General features: G+C 32.5%; 1 protein-coding gene across 2 annotated transcripts; it reads right to left on the bottom strand.

The window, feature by feature from the left end:
* Nucleotides 1-7,735: 7,735 nt before the first annotated feature.
* Nucleotides 7,736-14,754, bottom strand: LOC112455564. 2 transcript variants are annotated; one of them, XM_025017577.1, is made up of 6 exons: nucleotides 13,728-14,754; nucleotides 12,878-13,094; nucleotides 12,195-12,281; nucleotides 11,691-11,957; nucleotides 9,760-9,915; nucleotides 7,736-9,255 (listed from the first exon to the last, which is right to left on the bottom strand). In XM_025017577.1, the coding sequence occupies exons 2-6, from the start codon at nucleotides 12,951-12,953 to the stop codon at nucleotides 9,107-9,109; spliced, it is 735 nt and encodes a 244-aa protein (XP_024873345.1). In that variant the 5' UTR covers nucleotides 12,954-13,094; nucleotides 13,728-14,754; the 3' UTR covers nucleotides 7,736-9,106. The 2 variants fall into 2 exon arrangements, with proteins under 2 accessions (XP_024873345.1, XP_024873352.1); XM_025017584.1 differs by having other exon boundaries at nucleotides 12,878-13,030.
* Nucleotides 14,755-14,766: the final 12 nt, after the last annotated feature.

The raw sequence follows: 14,766 nt of genomic DNA, 5'->3' as shown, positions 1-14,766 counted from the left end.
GGGCTTGGTTATATATATAAGATAATAGTCGCACGTGGGGTCTTGGGTAGGAAGAGGTGGACTCCTCAGCGACGCCCAAGGGACAAATATATTATTACTAAAGGGTAGGAAATTTAGGAGCCGTGAGCCCTCGATGAAGTGCAAGGGACCGTGCGGTGGGGAGAAAGGGCCCGGAAAGAGGGAATGGGGAGTACGCGTACGTACGTAGGATAGACGGGGAGAGGCCGGGACAGTGGAGGGCTTTGCATTAGTAGAGTGCAGTAGCCACATTGCTCCTTTGAGACTAGGCGGTTCGCGGTTCGCGGTTAATGCGTTTGTTCCGGCGAATCGATAGAGAACGTAAAACGGTTGTAAGACGTGCGGATGTTTGGAATCTTTATTACATTTATGACGACGATGGTACCTGCGAAATGTTTCTTCATGCGCTTATTGTCGAGGTTCGTTTGTGCGTCCAAATCTGTAAGGATCAAATCATTCAGAAGTAAGTAAATGAGATTAGAGGCTAATAATTAATTAGCGGTTGTTCATATTACGGTAATTCTAATTTATTGCTGATCCGCGATTTACTGCGACGTAACTTGCAGTTTCTTCTCTCAAAGCAAACAGTAACGTTGGGTTAATGAGATCGGGTGATTAATTGGATTCCGAATTAAAAACTCGCTCCTTATCACATTTGCATTTGTTCAAGCTTACATTACTAACTGGCTATTAAAAAGTAGTTATTCTTACAGACTATCTTACAGCTTCTCTGTTATGCGCGCTTTTAATCTTATTTTCACTTACCTTCTTTTTTTAATTAAAAATTGTCTTTACTCAGCTTGTAAGCTAAATTTTAGTTGAAATCTCAATATAGATCTTAATTAGCTTTAATTATTAAGTACATTTACTATGCTGTAATTTGCAATACGATTTTCTGTCTCAAAAACATTTTATTAAAATAATAAAACAACACAGTTAGGTTGTTTTGCTTATACTAAAGATATTTAAAATAATAGTAATATTAAATGTAATTATAGATTATATAATTAAATTGAACCTGATGTGATACCACGAGACTAATATAAAAATTTATAAGTGCAGTATCGATTACGACTAGCTACTACTACAATAGTACAGTTTGATATTAATGTAATAAGAAAAGAAAAGAAATCGATATTGTAATAATGTGTCTATACGAATGGAAGATTTTTATATGAATATTAAGTAATTCCTTGCTCAAATGCATTATATTGAGGATATCGATTCGGACGGAGTATAAATGTCGTCTCGCTTTTCCCCAGGGTCACATTTCGAAATGCGTTTCATCAGTTTCGTTGTTCTATGATTTAGTACTCTATTCTTCCCGGAACTGCTCGTAACGGGATAAAGGAAAATGTAGAGTGCGCAAATAAAAGCTACAATAGCAAGGAGAGAATGATATGTGAATATTCAGATGTCTCTTGCGAGATGTTCTTTGCGATTCTCGTCAGTAACGCTATATGTTATACAATGGTACACACCGCTTTGTTACAACGTCAATGCGCGAGAAATTTAATCTAGGCGTCGTTTGCGTATAATAAACAGACATATCAAACATGAAAGTACCAAGAAAAACCTACGTTTCTCTACGCATCGACGGTGCTTTCTTATTTATTATACTAATTGCTACTGTTGTAGTCCTTATATTCTTCTCTACAGTTTTAATAACATAGCGCACACGTACAGCTTGTTGTTTTGAAAACAGTGTATTTAATTAATTACACAATTTTTTTTCTTATTTCGCATTTGCAAATTAATTTTTACAACTGTTCGCTAGACAACAACGATTTTAAATCAATAAATCAGAATTAATAAATCAGTAATTGGGAGGGAGTCATCGCGAATCTTTGATGTCTAACTTATCGAACATGTTCTATTCCCGAAGGATTTAACATCTACTTTTCGAAACCGTGAGTCTTTTACAACCTTGGGATTCCGAAACACACATAAACTTACCAACTCTTTCGCACTACGGCCTAAGGGCAATCTTAATTTTTACGTCAGATTTTTACGATTTACGGGTTGCCCAAGATTACACACACGGATTTCGATAGTATTTCGAATTCCTAGTTCAAGGCGATTAACATCTGCAGTATCAGAAAAGTTCGTCCGCCGTTTAAACGGCACAAATAATATTTATGTGAAATCTCGGAAATAGTAAATTATAATTTCAGATTAAAATTGATTTTTATTTAATCAAAAGCTGAAACCATTCCCATTTGCCTCAAAATTTGTTTCTTAGTCGCTGTAGACGGATAATGTCATTATATTCCCCGTGTGGAAAAATGTAAATGGAAAATAGTACGACATAGCGAATTTATTCGTGAAAATGAATTGGCTCCATATAAGTTTGTCAGAGTACCACAGTATCGAACACGTGCACAGCAAGTCGGAAAAGTATCGTAAAGGTTATCCGCACAGGGAGGTCAGGGTGTGAAGAAAGAGAATAAAAAAAGGCAAAGACAAACTGCTGAACAAAGTTTTATTTTTTGGTGAAATACGTGTGTGTGGCTATTATGAAGGGTGGAGACCAGATAAAAATGGTTTGAAGTCAAGTTGATTTATATGCTACATACCAAATATTATCGTATACTAAGATAAATTACGAATAAAATAAAAATAAATAAAATTTGATCAATTCACAGAAAAATAATTTCAATTTTCTATCGCGTTCTCTTTCTCTTTTTCTCTCTTTTTCTCTCTCTCTTTTAAATAAAACTAACAAAGTTTTCTACACATATATAAGATGCTTTGCGATAAAACCATGTTAACAGATAAGTACTAACTATGTAAATTTTATAAAATAATTTAATATATAAAATTATGCTATTGTTCTATTAGAGGTAACAGGAAATTTCTGTTGTCATATTCGTATACATATATGAATGTTTAGACTTTGTTAAAATGTCCAAGGATTAAGATTATCCCGAAACAAATCATCAAAATCTTCTTTGTTAGAAAATTGCGTTGTCATCCTTCATAGGGGCGCATATCGCCTGTTCAACCGAGCTCCCGCAGCGAAGAATTATTGTCGCTGGTTAAGTGGCACTCCTTCACCCTTGACTAATTTATAGACGGATTGTAGTAAAACAAAAAGAAGTTATGAGATACCTCCTTGCTACATGTATATGCATAATATCTATTCGACATAAGAATTATCTTTATAAATCTTTATAACGGAAAGAATCTAAAGATGAAAATTTGCATTTATCATACATTTTTTAAATTTCGCGTGTTTTGTAAATAGTTAGGATATTATGTTTAAGACAACATTGCAAAGAAGTGGAAGAAGGACTAATTAAATGATATTTTTTTAACAATAGCACATAGATATGTATAAGGCAGACATTAAAGACATTAAAGACATTAGTGGTAAATTTGGTAAACGAGTAACTGCGATCGAGTTACACAAAATTCTATTATAACAAAGCGAAAGGGTAATACCGATAATCGTGTTTGCCCCGTACTAAAGTGGTCACCGATTTTCCGAGAACGTATCTCGTTCCTACGGCTAGAAAACACGTTCATCCTTTACGCCTGGCGAGCTTGTGCTCGTTTTGTATCCTTCCGCCCGCTGGCAGGGTGAAGCCCTGGGCCTCCCGTATCTTCCGAGAAATAAGTACCATGGATAAGCTTAAAAATGGTGAATTTCCTGAGAATATCCCTGCCACAACATGCAGCCCATCTATTCCGTGTTCACGTAGCTGTTTGCGCTTATGTATATCATCCAAGTCTTCCAAGATACCTGCGGAACATCGAGGCTATACGATGATTTGTAATAGCGAAGGATTGATATGTGCACGCGCGATATGAAGCAGGCCATTCTTTATTAACTAACAACAACGTGCTCAGATGAATGATACTTAATCTCAGGAAACGAGCAACTGTTATAGAATATACACCATATAATAATTTTACATGTTAAATTTAAAATTGCACATAATATATATCTGGTTATCGAAGGAATTTATATAGCAAGATTACGCGTGATGCTATTCGTTGCTTCTCATAAAGAAATAATTATTTGAAGGAATAAAGAATAATACGTTAGAGAATTAGAAGAAATTTTTATACCGTAGGTATATATTATTCATTGAAAATGTAGCAACGCTATCGGTGTACTCTCTTTACGCGCGGGGAGAAAGCGCGTTCGCGACGCCCGCGCGTTTAACGTATAACCGTCTAATTAGCACCAATTAAGAACGTCGCCGGCTGTGCGTCGGGACGACTTCTCGCGGAAATTTGTTTGCGCGAGGCGCGGCAGTCCGTGGTAATCCCCGTGCTTCGCACCCACGGAGGTGCGACGTGCTAAAGTGAAAGAATAACGGAGTACCTAAATATTTAACCGCATTAATTGCGACATGAATAATTTATGCGGTTGCAAGATCGCACGAGCAACTCGGCAAATGGTACAAAAGCAAATGGCGTGTTCTCTGTCTTTCTTCCGTCGATGGTCCGTGAAAGGTCAAGCATGAATCCAGGAGTGAGATGGATCAACAAAAAAGCAAGAGAAAGAGAGAGAGAGAGAGAGAGAGAGAGAGAGAGAGAGAGAGAGAGAGAGAGAGAGAGAGAGAATACTGGTAAACTGGACGGCGGTCGAGAGCTCAACTGAACGACGACTATAAAAGCTTGATTAATTAGCCATGCCGCGATGCCGTGCCGACGAAGTTTTCGTGACGTTACCCCGACCAATCGAATATTGCTGCAACGTCGACATCTCTCCCTATAATTCTTTAACTACTATTTTACAAACAAAAACTTGAAGGGAGAGAAGAGACTAAGTGATTAAAGATAACACTCTGCGAAAGAAGCTGAGCGTTCGCTCCAGTTGGGTTGTCTCAAAAGAATAAATTAACTGATGTCATTTAGCAACTTACAAAAAAAAGGGACGTTTATGTAACATATGCGAATTATATTTCTTCCTCATTTCAAATTTTATAAAATAATAGTAATAAATATTTTTTTAATAAAAGTCAAATATTTAATTAGAACTTATTAGTGCTAAAATTCTGCGTCATTAGTTGAAGATTGAGCATAAATCTAGGCATAAATCTAAGCATAAACCGTGTTTTGTTTTGAGCTATAGAGTTAATCTCTCGAAAAGTGGATGGGATGGGATACTGCGTCTCTCTCGTCGCAGGAGGGAGCGCATCGGCGTTACCGCGTATCTTATGTAAATGTTCGCCGAATACACGTGGAGGCACGTGTCCACGGGGACCAGGCGGCAAATTGAGATTCACGCGTCTACCGACTTTGCCGGCCGACACACGATCGATGTTTCCGTCCACGTGCGCACCTCTGCATTTTGGTTTGCCTCGCCCGATGAAGGGAAGTACGCGCGGAGTCTTCTCTCCCTTTCTCTTGACCTCTCTTCATATTTTTGTTTTTTTATTTCTTTTTCCTGTCAGTGTGATGAATCGCGCCAGATTTAATTCGATGCGGTTACCGTACAAAGAAAATCACTCTAAATTAATTGCACTTATCACGGATTAATTGCACCTCGTCACGCGTAGCGGGCATTAACGCAGGTCTCCACAGGTAGTCGTGTATTTGTGATTTATTCAGTTGCGTGGCGGAACTTGACGGTTTCCATCATGCCGGAATATCGGTTTTGTCAATCTGAGCTCCGCTTGTCGAAAGTGATGTAATACGACCCAAGTGTTGTCGTGTCATTGAATTTGCACGATGAAGATATTTGCACAATACTTATTGTACAAACATTTAATTTTGTTTACAATTTTTATTCTATTTTTCTAGAAATAAATAATTTATATGGTTATTTTGCTATATAAAATTTTGTATATAAAAAGGTACTTTATTTATAATTTTTATAAGGATTAGTTAAACTTATACAATCGATAGATTTGTCATCGAATTAGTTTCGCACCATAAGAGCCTAAAAATATCGCGATGCATGATGAAAATCGATAGTAACGATGGGATAGTATCCATATCGGGATTTGTAATTTCGTGGAGCTGTACAGTTTCAGACCGACGCGACGAATCGAATTGCACGAGTTTTTGCTGACGGCAAGTCGCTTTGAGAACCTTAAAATTTGAAGTCGCTCGGACGCCCGTGAAGATTGATGGCCGTGGGTTGCCATTCGCGCTGAAATTTGTAACTTCATGCGTGTATATACCGGTTTCTGTACATGAACCGGAGGCGTTATATGATTTCTACTAAAGCTGGCGCTCTCTTCAAGCATTTCAAGTCTATAAAGTTCGAAGTCACGAGATTGAACGTAAAAATTTATGGTAACGCGCAAACTTCCAACCAAAAATTTATAACTTTTGACGAGCATGCGTGTGCATGCGTAAGTAGATTTTAAAAAGACTTGATAACTTTCCGTTTTATATCTCTACACCAAGTTTTCTTTTAAATATGTATTGTTATACACATAATAGAACAATTATACAGAATTATTATAATATTTAGATATTTTAGCAAACTTATCACGAAAATCATATACGGATCTGTGTTAGAATATCTCTTTACTTTTATTACTTCAAACAATATATATGTATATTATATGTGTCTCTTGTTTGAAATCATCTTTATGTTAATTTTATATTGATTTTGTATAGTAAACTCTTTATGTGATTTAAACAATGGATTATTGCTGTTAGAAGCGGGTATGCAGTAAACTTATTAAGAAGAATATAACAAATAAATAACTTTTAAAGAAGACTTACGAAGCGTAGATTCTCCAGTTGTGAATAATCCAAATGTTGCAAGACTGAATGCACGAAGTTCGTAGAATAATATGTTTAGCGTCTAGTATTCCAATAAATTGTTCGATTTGATGGACATGGAGCCTTACATAATGTCAGATTTCAAGGTTTCTTAAGCAACGCAAAAAGAGTCTAATGACGCTACATGCATAAACGTTAGACTTGAAAAAGTTAAAATCGAAGAATTATATTGTTCGCTATTTCTCACGATAAGAATAAATTATGTTTATATAATCTTTCAAACATGGTGTGGATGTATTATTTGTATATATATGAATTATGTATTACACACACGTACACAATATATGTATAGGTATATATGTTAAATTTATGTTTCAATTGATTTTCTTAATTATTTTAACTAGCTTAATAATGAGATTGCAACAGAATAGATTAAAAATCTTTGAAAAAATAATGTGATATACGTATATGATTAATCTTATTATTATATATGTGAATATACAGGGTGTTTCAGAATTGCACGGCACTATTTTAGGGAAATATTTTCTAGGTCAAAATAAACCAAAAAGTTTAGACTTTTTCAAACAACGTAATAAAATTAAATTTTATGAACATTAACATGCATATACTTCTAAGACATGAGACATTTAAAGTCAGAGGATTAAGCTGTTTTTTACTTCTATATGATTAAAGTATAAATTAATATAAAGTATAAAGTATAAATTATGATCTTATAGTTTTTCAAACAGAGAGTCCATGTATTATTTGAATATACATTATATGTATTCATGTGTATACAATACACACATCGCCGGTCAACAGTTTGAGATTATTAATTGAAAATGTTTACTATATGAAATGAAATCAAACTTGTGTATTATAATTTAACATATTTTTGTTATTTTTATTCATTGTTTTATAATAAAATAAAAAATAATGTAAAGAGCAATAATGAAACATAAAAAGGTTGAAATTTCTACAAAAATTAATTTTTTCAAGATAAAAAGAATATTAGAGAAACTTCTTCTGTTAAAGTAAACATTCTTTATATTTTTTAATTACAATTTTTACTAACGTAATAATCTAGCTTCAAGTTTATTTATTTTCTTTGTGATAGAAGACTTTTCCATTTTCCATTTTCTAGAATAGTTCATTGCTCAATTTTGGAAAAACGGCTTTATATGATAATCCAATAGTCCATTTTCTTGAAATTCAACAATGTTATATTAACAATCTATATTATAATTAACCGTACTAAATATAGCGTCTTATTTATTAAAATAGTATGTGAATATTATTGGATTCAGGCAAATGACAGACATAAAATTATTGTGTGCTATAAATAAATCGTATGTTAATTTATCCTTTTCCAGTCTCGTATGCATGCAACATTTGGTGAATTGGTTATCTTTTAGGTAGTAACAAATTCATTACGTAATTAAATCGGTTCATCAGCTCATAAAAAAGTTGCAGAAATTTGTCCATTGAATCTTAGATTCAGTTATCGGTGCTCGAAAAAAGCGAAATTTAGCTCGGTCGTTGAGCGCTACGAGAAACTAGAAGTAAGCAGTTATACAACGAAGGTGTGGCGTGGCTATTCCTAAAAGTTTATAACTTTATTACGGATATTCCGGGATACCCGGAAAGAATTCTCTGATGCGAAAGTTTGACAACTTCTCGCGTTCTTGACGCGTATTTTAACTTTCTCTTCCTGACATCCGTCCGCAACAAATTCGGTGCCTCTCTATTTCTCCTTCAGATTTGTCGTATATTCTATTCTCTTATTCGTACACATATACATATGCTTCATTCTTCCGAATCTTTTCTGGAGATACAGTGACATAAATATTAACGCGTTCGGAACATGGAGTTATATCTAAAGATCTTGATTCCCTATTGCGATTGAAAATTGCATGATTCTTTGCGTCTGTATATGTATATATCGGAGTCTAAGTGTAAATTGACCAAGCAAAGTTTTGCGTGATCTTTCCGTTTGTAACTAATTAATCGAGAAGAAAAAAATAGCGTGAGACATATGATTATCATTGGATTGATCATTCTTTGCAGAAATTAACACTTATAATTTGTTATATTCTATTAATTTGTATTTACCAGAAGAGTTTATTTCGTGATATTAAATGAAAGAATTGGCAAAAAATTTATGTAATTAAGACGTAAAGGAAAGCTAAAAGCTTATATATAAGAGAAATCAATTTTAGAAAATTAATATTCCGCATTAATTATAATATAACTTTTCTCTCCCGTGTCACCTTATAAAGTTTATAATATAGGAAACTTAAAAAAAAGTTTCTATATAATATAAATTGAGCTTGCTTTTTATTACATGATATCATTTTTCTGTGATATCGCCGATATATTTCCTAATGTATGAATTTCATGGAAAAATTTTTGAAAAGGAAACCTTCGAGGAGATATTATTGACGATGCTAATTAACCATGGGTCCCATACATTGGATGCTACTGGCAACATCACTCGGTATAACGGCGGCCAGAATTCGTTTACAAAAATTACGGCAAGATCATCTAAAAATAAAAATTGACACGTAACAATGTAATAAGTAACAGATTAATATAAACTTACCATAAAAGTGTAATTATAAATATATTTATATTTAAATACGTAATTAATAAATAATTTTTTTTCTGTAATATTTAATATCTTTTGTTTAAAAAAAAATTAGCAAAGTGAATAGAAACATTAAGATAAAAGATGATAAAATATGATTTTAAATTATAAAGTATATTATTTGTATCCTACTAGGTTTTAAGTCAATTAATTATTTAATTATATATATTTTAATTTATGACATAAGAGTAACGTATAACTGTTCTTAATCGCATACATATATAAATTACAGATTATTAGTTCTTCTTAATTAGTCTAGACAAACTTCTATTAAAATGACAAGACTTACATATATTTAAACGATAAAAATTACACGTATTTAATTACACTCGAATAATTCGATGCATGTTGGATAAAACAGTAAAAAAATAGAATTATATCTGAATTAGTTTATTACTTACTAAGTTCTTTGTTGTCTAATAAATTGTCAAAATATACTTTTAACTTTCCAATTGAAGGCGTGGTACGAAAATGTTCTACAATCCATGTGTCGTTTATTACACGCCCTGTTAAATCCCATGTTCCTCTGACATCATCAACGGTTGTATTCATATAACCTGTTACATAAATTATAGTGATGCACATATACATATCGATTAATTAAAAACCTATTATAATTATCATAATTGACTAATAATAAGATTGTAGCAAAACAGATTTTAGTAATTCTTTACCGAGAGAACTTACAGTTGGATATATACAAAGGTGAGTCAACAATTATCCACACTATTTCGAAAATTTATTAGAACAACAGCAGAGAACGTTCAATTACATCATTTTTCAACATAGTCCCATAGTAAAATGCTGAAAACAAGGCAATTTTCTGGAATTTTTTTAAAGAGACATTAAAATGAAACTTATTGAAACTTGGGTAATGGTTTTAGCAACATTTGTAGATGTAAAAAAAAATTTTTTTATTGCAAAATTCTTTATTTATAAGTAGCAACAAAGCCTATTCTCAAAGGCCGCGGCACCATATTTCACAATTGGCGTGCAGCATTGCGCCTGCAATTATATATAATCACTGAATAAAAAATACAAAATTTTTTTACGTTTATTATAAGTTACCATTGTCGGTAAACCTATTTGTTCAGTAAAAAATGCAAAATTGAAAAAATAACAGGACTTAAAAAAAAATTAGATTTTTACGGAAAAAATTTTGGTTTTAATTATGCAATAAAAGTTATTTAATTTGATAAAATGACTAAACAAGTAGGTTTACATACAATGGTATTTAGTTATCTACATGCATGCCAAAGGACAAGTCGATTGGTCGAATAGTTTATGAGTAATCTTGCACGCCAATTTGAAAAACATGATTTTGAGAAAAACGCGTTTAAAGTTTCAAGTTTTCGAAGCGCACGCTTTACTTGCATAACGCTCAGGTATAAAAACGCCTATTTCAAGTTCGAATTTCGCTCTGGAACTTTGGAAACATATTCTAGAGATATTATACTAATGATTTATGCAATAAAAATTTTTTCGATTTTTTTGATCGGTTACATGAGGCTCCCTCCTTAAGTAGACCGAATAAATGGTAATCCGAGGGAGCTAGATCTGGACTATACATGTAGGTTTTTTGCTACACTGGACTGCACTAAAACTTCCCTTCTTGCTTCCGCCAAATTTCAAATATATACCTATTTCACTTTAAATGCAGCGAGTGTACATTAGTTCAGCTATAAAAAACAGATATTATGTAGCGTTTGAACAGTGTATTTATTTGGACAACAGTATTTGGACATTCATTGTTATGCAACGGTATAACCAACATATGCAAAAAGTGATACATACATAGCAGAAAGATAAACAAAAAACATTTTTTTTAGGGTGTATGCAAGCTTGTGGAACGCTGGAACAAGTGCATTAAATAGCAAAGGGACTATGTTTAAAAAATGATGTAAATATATATTGTCTACTGTTGTTCTAATAAAATTTAGAAATAGTGCGGATAATATAATTATTGACGACTCATCCTCGTAAACGTATTGTATATACATATACCATAGAGATATAAGAATAGAGTGCGCGAGTCATATGCTAGCACGTAAGAGGCTGCGATATAGGAATAGAAAAAGAACGCTGCATATAGGCCCTTTCTGTCTTTGTCTACGCGTGCATGCGAAACAAAGACAGAAGGGGCCCATGCGCAGCTTTCTCTTTTTATTCTGCGCAGCTTTCTCTTTCTATTCCTATATCGCTTTTTCAGCTCGCTCGCGCACTCTATTCTTATATCTCTATGGTATATACATATGACTAATGTTTCATTATCGTAAATGATGATATATGTAATACATGGCGTATCTTTGCTGTGTAGAATTTACTGACGTACCATCACCAACAATTCTGAATAGGCCTACAGTACCATCCACTTTCACGGCACCTTCTATGAATATTCTTGGCACTTGTGCGTCGATTTCCAAACGGAATTCGTCATCAAGAAAATGCGTTCTCACATCATAAAAACGAGTTTTTGACAAACCGGTAGTAGTAATATTTGATAAAATAACTTCTGCATGTATCAAGCCTGAATTAAATACAGCTGTACCGTACTTATAAAATAATGGATCTAAAGATGGAAAGTTAAATTCTGGCAGTCCTGTCAAATGAATAAACCAATATTAATATCCACACTTTAAGCGATTTGATTAAAAAATTTTAATCTTTTATACTTGTTTTAAATAAAATTTAAACAATTTATAAATTTATGAAAATTTATTTATTATTAATGTTTAATATTGCAGTAATATTGTTGTGTGTATAGAATAATATATATTTTATTTGAAAGGTATATAAATTAAAATAATACAAACTTATAAATTTCTAATAAGATTACCTATAATAAATCGTGGCCATGTTTCTTCTAAAAAGCGTTTTAAACAGGCGGAATAATCGACTGAATCACGCTTGCAAGTAGTTATGGCTGAATAGAAATAAAAATGAAATAAAACGGAGAGATAATAAAACTAAAAATGCAATAATTGTTTTTACTATACGATATAATTTAAAACACAATTTAAAACTATATTTTCGTCTAGTGCGTATACGTTATCAGATGTTTATATTGTGATTGCAAAAAATGTTTTTTCCACTTCTTTTTCTGTAACGTTAAAATTGTGTCTATAATTCACAGTATTCTTGACTTACGCACACATAAAAACTAATATAAATGAGAATAGTAGCTGTAATTGTTAACCTCTTTATAAGTAACTCTTTATAACAGAACGATTAACATATACAGAATAATAAATATTACAATATTTAGATATGTAGATATTTCAGCAAAGTGATCGCGAAAATCATACGGATCTGCGTCAGAATATTTACTTCTCTTTACTTCTATTACTTAAAAAATATATTACATGTCTCTTGTTTGAAATCATCTTTATGTTAACTGTATATTGATTTTGTATAATAAAATCTTCATTGATTAAAACAATGGATTGATTGCTGTTAGAAGCGGATATGTAGTAAACTCATTAAGAAGAATATAACAAATAATTTTTGAAGAAGACTTACGAAGTGTAGATTCTCCAGTTGTGAATAATCCAAATGCTGCAAGACTGAATGCACTAACAAGTGCGTAGATTAACATGTTGATCGTGTAGTACTTCAATGAATAATTCGATTGGATTATAGACGAGACTTATATGATGTCAGCTTTCAAGGCTTCTTAAGCAACGTAAGAAAATATAATTACTGAGAAACGTTCTATATATAGACATATAAGAAGTACCTAGAAAAGTTAAAGAGAATTAAACTGTTCGCTATTTCTAAGATTAAAGAATGAATTGTGCTTTTATAGTTTTTTAAACATGGTGTGATTGTATTATTAGTATATACACATTGTATTTATGTGTACCTATATACATTATAGGCCAACAGTTTAAGATTATTATTTGAAAATGTTTATTATATGAAATAAAATCAAACTTATGTATGAATAAAATTAGTATGGATAGCCTCAAGAGTTTACATAAATATTTTGTGTGCTATTTATATATCGTTATATAGCATAACAAAGTGAACAATTTTTTACTGGTTATTTTGTTTATGTCTACGACACATATTGTAGGATGGAATTTCGTTAATTAATTTTTATGTGCCATTATGTTAATATAAAAAGGAGCGAAAAAATCCATATATAAAAATCTTTAATAATTTTTTTAAATTTATTATTATTTTTATGAAGGGTAAGTGCAAATCTCGAAAACCTCGAAGCAACACATAAATGATCAATTTTAGTTAAATTTAAATATAATTAAAGTCTTGTTTACATTTTATTAAAATCTGATTTAAAACTAAAAATAAAGATTAATAAGTATAAGAGATACGAATAAATAGCTTAAAGACTAACTACAGTAATTACTACGTATATTATTGAGTATGGTTTCCGAGTTGAAGCCACGTGAATTGTCTACTTTCTATTTGATTCCGACGCGTCTGAACGTTTCGCGAACATTTCAAGTTTACTTCATCAAGGAGAAGCAACCTGTCACTGAGTTGCTTCTTGCCAAGCGTCCTTTTATATACTTAGTGATCGGGAGGAAAGGGGGACTTTGGTTGGTTAACCAGTTTTTTTAAAGTCAAGGAGGATGGTTTACCAGATTATACTGATCTTCTGCCTGTTGTCTCTGTTGAAATTGTTAGGATGCTTGTGTATTTCCATTAATTCCCTAAATTTTCTAAAAATGTAAGTATTAGTCTTGGCTAGTACCGAAGTTTTGTCAAACAAGATTTTATGTCCACTTTCTAAGTTGTGTTCTGCTGATTGTGTCGTATGTTTTAATCTAACTGCGTTTTGATGTTATCTTCTATGCGAATGCTTATCATTCTCCTGGTTTCTTCTATGTAGACTTTGCCGCAGGAACAAAATTACAAGGAACAAGAGCATAAACATTTTGTATATCCCTGACGTGTTTAGTGGCGGTATTTTGTCATTTGGATTGTCGAGGAACTGTTCTATTTTTGTTGGTGGCTTATTATAGATATTTTTAATGTTGAGTTCGTTCAAGATTCTGCCAATTTTGTTTGTGACTCCCTGTAAGTATGGAAGGAAGGTGATGAATATTTTTTTCTTTTTTGTTTGTTCTTGAAGATGTATTTGAGGTTGCTCTGGTTTGGTGATTTTTCATTATTTTGTTTATCTGTGATGTTGTGTAGCGTTTTGTTGGAGTTTTCTTAGCTTTTTTAATTCGCTTTGAATACTGTCTTTGTCACAGATTGTACATATTAATGAATCGAGGACTGATTGTTCTTGAATCAGGTGATGGTGCAATGCGGGATGGAGTTATCGACTGGTATGTGTGGGCTATATATAGACTCGGTGACCTAGAGAGCCGTCCGGTTTTCTTTTAAAACTTTACAAAAAACAGGAAAAGAATGATTTTATGCTGAAATTTTTATAT

Source organism: Temnothorax curvispinosus, unplaced genomic scaffold, assembly GCF_003070985.1.
Source record: "Temnothorax curvispinosus isolate PA1 unplaced genomic scaffold, ASM307098v1 QBEX01000525.1, whole genome shotgun sequence".
Classification (NCBI taxonomy): Eukaryota; Metazoa; Arthropoda; class Insecta; order Hymenoptera; family Formicidae; genus Temnothorax; species Temnothorax curvispinosus.
The sequence above is the reverse complement of the archived record's forward strand: the minus strand, read 5'-3'. Positions and strand labels throughout refer to the sequence as shown.